This window comes from Priapulus caudatus, unplaced genomic scaffold (genome assembly GCF_000485595.1).
Source record: "Priapulus caudatus unplaced genomic scaffold, Priapulus_caudatus-5.0.1 Scaffold124, whole genome shotgun sequence".
Classification (NCBI taxonomy): Eukaryota; Metazoa; Priapulida; class Priapulimorpha; order Priapulimorphida; family Priapulidae; genus Priapulus; species Priapulus caudatus.
In genome coordinates, this window is record NW_014577185.1 from 469826 (window position 1) to 479298 (window position 9473).

General features: G+C 45.0%; 1 protein-coding gene across 1 annotated transcript; it reads right to left on the bottom strand.

Annotated features, from left to right (window-relative positions):
• Positions 1–470: 470 nt before the first annotated feature.
• On the bottom strand, positions 471–9473 carry LOC106805692 (zinc finger C2HC domain-containing protein 1A-like; the record flags this gene model as incomplete). The annotated part of the gene is given in 3 exon segments (XM_014807391.1): positions 471–608; positions 2651–2727; positions 9337–9473. Coding segments are annotated over 3 exon segments (228 nt in total), but the record flags the coding sequence as incomplete, so codon positions are not given.

Here is a 9473-nt window from a genome sequence, read left to right on the forward strand (position 1 = left end):
CATCTGGTACTTTCCCCCCCCAACCCCTCCCGCTCCGGGCCTTGCCTCCCCCAACACCTCCCGCTCCGGGCCTTGCCTCCCCCCAACACCTCCCGCTCCGGGCCTTTCCTCCCCCAACACCTCCCGCTCCAGGCCTTTCCTCCCCCAACACCTCCCGCTCCAGGCCTGGCCTCTCCCCAATACCTCCCGCTCCAGGCCTTTCCTCCCCAAACACCTTCCCCCTCCAGCCCTTGCCTCTCCTCAACACCTCCCCCCTCCGGGCCTTGCCTCCCCCATCCGGCCCGTTCCTCCCCCAACACCTCCACCCTCCGACCCTTTCCTCCCCCAACACCTCCCGCTCCGGGCCTTGCCTCTCCCCAGCACCCACCCCGCCTCCGGCCCTTTCCTCTCCCAACACCTCCCGCATCCGGGCCTTGCCTCCCCCCAACACCTCCCGCTCCGGGCCTTGCCTCCCCCTATCGCAATGCTACCTTCTCAGGCTTGGGTTTCTGGTTGGGCTTCAGAACTTTGTTGAGCGGGATGTCACTGCCGAGGGCACGCATCTTGCCAGAGTCGAACACCTTGCGTCTCTTCGCCGCATTCTTCTTGCAGACGACCTCGTGTTTCACCTGCGAGGCAACGGAAAAGCAGAAACGATCAGTCGTCGCGGAGATTCGGATACGAAGGCTGAGCAGACATGCTGCGTACGCCATTGTTGGCATCTTTCGCGAGAGACGTGCGTGTAACGCAAATGCAAAACTGGAACATGATTACGAAAAACGTTAGAACTCGATAACCATACGCCGTCAAACTCGACGGCCGACGACTTGACATTGCTATTCTGATCAAGGCACACGTCTACACACTCTGCTCGCATGAGAATGATAGGCATGCATTTCGAAATAACCACATGATTGATCTGGGCTCTAGTGCGCGTGTGCATCGCATCCACCGCTGATGCCAGCGACGATTTGAGGAGTCAGATATAATAGAGGAAGTCACTTAAACATGGGAGTTGGCTGGCAATCATGAGCTATCCGCAAGGGAGTAACATGAACCTGAATGAAATATCACGCCTTACGTCCTGGGAATTCTTTTGGCGGTAGCCACCTTATTCAGTTCAATAGCAGGTACTTCTAAGCTTTGACAGCTTTTCGATTTCATTCCGTGATAATGAAACATGAATAATGTATTTATAATCGTAGGAATATAATAGGAAACATGATTATACGGCATGTAGCAGTACTAGCACCGAGTAAGGAATTCATCTGATATTAGAAAGCGACAACATTACAACACCTCGTTTATTGCATTGCACGCAGTGAATATTAATAAGGGAATGCCTCGAGCCATCCAGGTGTGATTTCATCACAGATTTAGTATTCCACGGCTGTTAGTAACGCAATCCGACTGGCAAAGTGTCTGAGCACATTGTGCTGTTTTTCTTTTTAGCTGAAATCTTGCTGTTGTCAAGTTTCACGAAGGTTGGAATTACGAGTAAATATTAAGGGACAGCCACAGTTGCTGACTAGTACAACCTTTTACCTTTACCACACATGTCCAAAGATAAGTGAGCATGCTGTACAGATATATATATAGTCAACTTACGAGACATGTCTATTTACATTAATGATTAGTTATTAAATTTAGATGCTATATGATGGCTGAAGAGACCATTTAACATTATTACGACTATACGGCATACAGCAAAATGCCTACCTATAAATATGATCTGCAGGTACAAAAATGAAACGCATAATGATATATATATATAGGTGTTCGTTATAGCTCTCTATAGAAAGATATAGAAAACTTGTACAAAATCCTGCGGGGTTTTCCTACTCTAACTTTACATAGTCTCAGGCCATAATTCTGTTCTACTTTAGTACCGATCTATTTTATTCTATTATCTATCCGTAGTCACACTACAGTGCGCGAAATTAGCATACATTAGGACAGCTACATGCAAATAGATAGCATACCTGTGCCGAGTAGTTTGAAAGTAAGAGCAAATATTAGGTGGGCTCGCTCTGGCAACTACATCACCAGTAGGATCTGAGGGGAAGGGGGGGGGGCAAGTATTGAAAAGTCAGGCAAATGCTAAGATCAATTTGCAGTATCCTCTCAATATTTGCTCTTCGGATGACTTCCAGGGTGATACTCCATTAGAAGTAAATCATTTAATGTCATTAATGGTTAGGGTTATGTTATAGGTTAGGTTAGGGTTAGGGTTATGATTAATCATTAATCATGAATCATGAATCATTAATCATTAATGATATCAAAGTTGGAAACACTCCTGATGGAGCGTTAGCCGACTTCCAGTGCCTAACCTTACATGCAGACGACCTGTGCAGTTGTACAGTCACTGCACCTGTTAACTCATTATTGCTGTTACACACACAGCTAGCCATGCACGCACACATGAACACATATTGCTTAGTAACTTACAACTAGAACTTCTTGTCAAAGACAGTAACCTAAACCACCTGCCAAACAGCTAATATTGTTTAAAATCACCCATCCCGCCTCCTCTTTACCACTAATCGACTTCGCAGTGGCTAGGAATGCTATACTTGATAACGCACAACAGAAGCATTCACTCTGAAACCTGTTCAAGATTATATTTGAGAAGGGCGTGATGATCACATCAGCTACGAAATCAACTTACCAGCGTCGGCTCAGCGAATGTGCGTCCACATATCCTGCACGGGATCAGAGTAATGTTGCTCACGTCTGGAGCTTCCCCTGTAAGATAGCAATAAAATCAGGAGTCTATCAATAAGAAGTCAATAAATATTGATAGACTCTTGATAAAATCACTCAGCTGTCTCCATTGTTAGACAAATAGTTGTATAGATTCCTATAGTGTTCCTATAGTATGCATTATAGTACATAGTATATATATCATGTATAGTTTTTGCATTTCACCGTTGTACACTCTCATTCTTAATACGCTCTTGGTAGTAGATATAGTCCTGTATAGGCTATACATGTAGTATACATGTAGTATACATATTGTATACTAGTTCCTACCCTATGTTCTATAGTGTTCTATAGTACTGTTAGATAGAATTTCTCTGAAAGTCATGCCTATGACTCATGAGCCATATCGCGCTGCTTGCTCGGTTGTCAGCTGATATTGGCATCAAAACTTCTCATATTCCTGTGAACTATGCAAGTCTAAGAGAAAAATTGGGAACTTGGGAATGCTTGCAGTGCATTTCTTCATTGTTTTTTGTTTTGTTTTTCGTTTTGCGTCTGGCAAAATGTAATCTTAATATGTAAATTGAACAAAGATATAAGCATGATTATAACATGCTTCAGAGTAATTATCTATAATGATAATTTACTAATAGATGGGCAAGTACCATATATATGTGTAGATACTTATATTATTTATACAATGACAGTTATATTCAACATTTAGACCTAACAAATTGTGAAAAATTACTCCTAATTATTATTATATTAAAGCATTATCAAAATACAATTTTACATGTACTGTCGGAATTATGATTATACCGTATACACGTGTGCATGGTGACACTCACAAGACTAACGATCCACAAAGCTTATTACACACACCACAACCTATTATACTCTCTACAAAGTTGTCTGCACCGAATCTCTGCTAAGTTGGGCTTAACCTGATAATTAATCACCGATTTTAATCAATTTTAATCCGCCCGCGAAGTTAATCAACCATCATCCGATACCACCACGTACCAGCTCTGTATAACAATGAAGGACTTCCCCGTTATACCGTATTAGTATTACACCGGCATTGCCCCGAGCAAGATGTTGGTGTGGTGCAGGTGTTCGTGTGCTTGTGTACCACATGCTGACAACTGAACGAGTGAGCGCGTTTAGCATTCACACGCCAGTTCGGTGGCTGGTAGGATCACGTGCATGATGAGCTCTTGATGCGACGCAATATTATGCCACTCGCCTCGAATGTTCCTATCAGATCGTTCCATCGCGCTACGTGGGAATCCTAGCAACCGATCAATTCCTCCGTCTATCGTAATCTCCTGCGAACACATCTCGCACGCGCTCGACAGTAGATGGCCGCAGTGAAATCAGCGTAGAACTGTACGCGGACCGGCTCGTCGTTTCGGGAGCAGGGGGGGGGGAGGGTAAGAGAGGAGGGGTTGAGGGCAACCGCTGCGCACCACCGGTTCGCTGCCCGACCAAGAGACAAACACAGTGAGTGACTGACTCTGCATGAGTCATGGTATGAATCATGTGATGTAGGGTGGGGGGTGCCTACACAGCCGGCCTCTCTCATCGCCTGCATCCTGTTCGCTGGATCGTAATGCGTACACGCAAACACGCACGCACGCACGCACGCACGCACCCACACACACACACACCCCACACGCACGCACGCACGCACGCACGCACACACACACCCCCCCCCCCCCCCCCCCCCCCCCCCCACCCACCCCCCCCCCCCGCCCCCCCCCCCCCCGCCCCCCCCCCCACACGCAGCACGCCACGCCACCACACACACGCCCACACACGCACGCACGCGTAACGCCACGCACACGTCACACTGCACACACACACACACACCCACACACACACACAACAAACACGCTACAGGTCGCACACGCACACGCACCACGCCACACACCACACACCACACACACACACACACACACACACATCACATCACACACACACACACAAACACACACACACACAAAACACAACACACACACACACACACCACACACACGCAGCACGCCCACACGCACACGCACACGCACACGCACACGCACACGCACACGCCGACACGCACACGCACACACACTCACTCACTCACGTCGGTTTGCTCAGCACCCCAGAGAAATTATTTAACCGATAATAGCACTGTATACATTAAACTATCTGTTTCCCCGTTTCCTAATCCGGTTGGGAATTGACCTGAACGTATACATAAGCCTACTTCACGCGCTACGGGCAACAGTACGTAGGGTCTGTCACGGAGATTTCTGTAAATAATTGCTAGATTTGGCTTTCATAACTATCTCAGCAGATCTTTGATCAATACAAAATTTACATAGCGTAGGATTATAAAATACGAGAGACACATAAACTTTTTCATGGTAACAATATATCAACATGAATTTAACATGTATATATAGATCTGATCAAAATCAGTACTTGCCGAAGACATTGTCATATGTACAAAATAAAATTTATCAAATTCCTGTTAGCATTCATGGTTAACTTATATAATGTCACCATTATGGAACATTTGAAAAAACCTCCACAGTGTTCACGTGCACATGGACACAATGGCCTAAATATGCGTCTTTTGTGTAAACAACAAAAGTCAAACAATCATATATCTATTTTCTACCAATCCAATAATACATTCTTTATAGAATGAGCAAGTTAGAAATGTCAAATGAATTTTCAGTTCAATTGAAGACCATATTTTAGGTCACCAAAAAATTTTTATTAATCATAGTGACTTCTCTGTTTCTGTCACTCCATATTTGAAGGTTCTTCCTTCTTTTCAAGTCAACTGTAAAATTGAAACCCTTTTTACTCAAATCTGCAGTTTTGACACTGATTTTGATTGAATTTGATCAACATTGAATCTCTCCTTGTTTGTTACAATCCCTTGGACTTTGAAGAGCATTCTTTATGAGGTTAACGAGGGACACAAATTAGCATGGTGTGTCCGCTCAAGCGCGGGCGAATTTTGCTGCTAATTTCATCCGCACCGAAATTCGCAGCGATCAACCATGTTTGATATTTTTGCTGCGAACGTGCGGATGTGCGAATATAGACTGGTACCTGTCCCTTCTCACAAGCTTGATATAGGCCTACATCAAGCTTGTGAGAAAGGACGGACCCGTACCAGTCTAGTGCGAATAATGGCCGATTGTTATAATGCAGCAAATCATTGATCAGTATGCTAATCACGTGACCACATGTCTGTTGGAGCCATGGTTGGAGCCGTGTGGCGCCAGTAGATCGCGTGTAGTGTGTACGCTGCGGACGTGCAAATAAATTTGCATGGTGCGAATATTTTTGCTGCTGCGGACGTGCGAATAAATACGCATGGTGTGTCCCAGGCTTTAGTGACTTAACCTTTCTACCTCCCATGTCACTGCCCAATCCTAGTTTAGCACTCCAGATTTGTTTACCACATATTATGCGAACCACATATCCCAGGGTACCAAACTAGGATTGATCAACAAACCAATATACTTGTCGATACAGTTGTCTTTCGGTCATCACTGCAATAACCTAAAACTACTTCCTATTCCACCCCAAACCTAACCATAACCAGAAATACTGCTAAATCATAGCAAATACTAATAGCAATAAATACTCTGTAACATCTACATCTATATGGTTACGTCAATCTGTCACTCTTGACAATTACTCAACGGTTTCCCGTGCGCACAAGAAAAAGAAAATTTACAAATAAGAATTACATGACCAAGAATAAATAAAGTAAAGTAAAAAGATTAAAGAACTAGAAAGGGCAGTTGTCGCCAACTACATCCCTATCCCCCGTGTTCTCCCCAAGATGTGTAAGTATACGGAGTTTGGTCGCGCTAGGTCAATTAGGGGCTGAGTTATAGAGTGGAAGGAAAATATGATGAAGGTCAAGGTAAAGGTCAAATAAAGGTTGTAGTGACCTGGTTTTGGTAGCGCTAGGTCAATTAAGGGCCGAGTTATATAGCGGAAGGAAAATATAATCAAGGTAAATGTAAAGGTCAAATAAAGGTTGCAGTGACCTGGTTTTGGTATGCTGCGCACCTTCTTCCCAAGATGTGTAAGTATACCAAGTTTGGTAGCGCTAGGTCAATTAGGGGCCGAGTTATAGAGCGGAAGAGAAATATAATCAAGGTCAATGTAAAGGTCAAATAAAGGTTGCAGTGACCTGGTTTTGGTATGCTGCGCACCTTCTCCCCAAGATGTGTAAGTATACCAAGTTTGGTCACGCTAGGTCAATTAGGGACCGAGTTATAGAGCGGAAGAGAAATATAATCAAGGTCAATGTAAAGGTCAAATAAAGGTCGCAGTGACCTGGTTTTGGTACGCTGCCCACCTTCTCCCCAAAATGTGTAAATAGACCAAGTTTGGTCACACTAGGTCAATTAGGGGCCGAGTTATAGAGCGGAAGGGAAAATCTCTGCGGCAGACCGAGCGGCGGCGGCGGCGGCGGCTGTACAGACATGAAACCATAGTATCCCCGCCAAATTTGTCGCGAGGGATACAATAAAGTAACGGAGACAAGGAGTAACGAGTTGACCCATTTGCTTTTTTTGGTCATCTAGTCGAGACCAATCCGGCTTCCGTGGCGGTACCAGGAAAATGTTTCCCCGCCGGCCTAGCTCAAGGCCTTCATTTGACTCACTGAGCACATGGGGACAAAAAGACTTCAGAATGAATGATGTGACAGCTCTCACTTAAAAGATACTAAGGAGGCAGCCTCAGCAACTGGTGATGGTAAAGAGTTCCAAACTGGTACTGTCCTGGGAAAGAAACTAAACTTGAAGCTGTCTGTTCTGGTTGAGAATTGCCTGAGTTTCTTGGAATGTGATGATCTAGTGCGGGCTGTCATAGGTGTCAAATATGTATCGCTTGGAATATCCACCAGATTGTTAATGATCAATTTTAAATAACATGATCAGCTGTAGTTTTGTTATCCTGTTTTCTAATGATTCCCAGCCCAGTTGGCCTAACATTCTGCTGGTGTTTCTGTAGCGGTTGATGGTGTAACGTGCAGCACGCCTTTGAACCATTTCTACCTTCCTGATCTGTTCTTTCTGGTGTGGGCTCCATAACAAGTACTAAGTAGGTCCTAAATAAATTAATAATTGTGGATAATAGATTCGTGTGGTGCTGCTACTGGCAGGGTCGTAGCCTGCGGGGGGGCAGCTGTCCCCCTAGATTTTGAAGCAAAATTAAAAAAAAAGTGTTCTACTAAAAGAGAATTGTCGTAGTCAGAATGAAGGCTGTACATGTATGTACTCAAAAGTGCCGTCCATCTCCTGCGATCTACATTTTCAAAATTTTCTGACAGACCCCCACACCCCCACCTGTTTGTCACCCCCTCCTTGAAATCCTGGATCCGCCACTGCCCCCCTAGGAATTTGCTCAGCCTACGGCTCTGGACTGGTGTTAGCCCGTGGTCATGAAACGAATAAACAAACTATATCTGGCTATAACTGAAATACTGTTAGTTACCTGTAAGTACCACTCACTCTGTTTCGCACTCCGTAACGAAGTTATGTTATCACTATCAGTATCAGTGCGGCCGTAACTGTTATTGTTATGCTAGCCGCACACTATACGATTTTGCTCGGGCCGCAGTCGTAAGCCCTCGCACACCATACGCTCGGCAGCCGATCGATCGGGAGGCCCCCGCACACTGTACAACTCAAAGTCGGTGCTAACCATGGCGCTCTCGTGGCGTTCCAAACTTCCAAGCGGATTTAGCGTGTACTAAGGTCGGGAGTGTTTCCCCGCCATTTTGACCGAATGCGGTTCCCATGGCGCTGCTCTGTGATTGGTCAATTTTCTTCAGCGCTCAGCGGCGGGTCGGATGGCCACACACACTATCCGAGTCGCGTCATATACCCTCGCACACTATACGACCTGCTCCGCTCCCGATTCAAAATTCGAATCGGCCCAAAATGACCTCCCGGTCCTGTCAAACCAGTCGGTAGCCAGACGCAAGGCCTCCCGATCCAGACATAAGTGATAAGCCTCCTGATCCCGCTCGGGTCGTATAGTGTGCGGCTATCATTACTGTCAGGAATTGCATTCGTCTGCATCATAGATATATACAACACATGTGTTGTATATATCTATGTCTGCATAAACGAAACGCTGTGGCTATATGCCCGGCAGCCGGGCACGGTCTTCGATTTCCTAAATGCCCAGCAGTTCCTAACCCTAACCCTTGTTTACTTGAGATAACGCTGAAAACTAAAAACTGCCGGGCATATAGCCACTCTGTAAACGAAAACCCCTAACGACGGTGTATTTTGCGAACTGACACAAGGTCGATTCGTGATTTAATTCTCATTTTTCGTGCTACTATAGCCCCTTCCGCAGTAGACCGACGCATACCACCTCACCGTATTTACATCAAGCTGCTTTACGTTTTACTCGCATACGTCGTTAGTAACCAGATGCAGTGCGTCCTCGAAATCATGCAATCGCGAGAGATTTCCGTTGACTGTAGTGTTACTGTTAGTGTTATATGATATATCATATATGTTGAAGAAGATTTATACTTGATCGCAACGTATCACTTATAATGCATTTGTAAAGAAATTCATAATATTGAGATATAGCATGAAATCGTCTACTCACCGTTAAAATCCATGTTTACAATCACATTTGTTTATAATAACAGTCCAAATCAACACGGTTGCCGTGTACGAGCTAAAACATTCGCTGCTCTATCTTCACCCTTGTGAGTGCGCTACCATCGCATCAACAAATGCTCA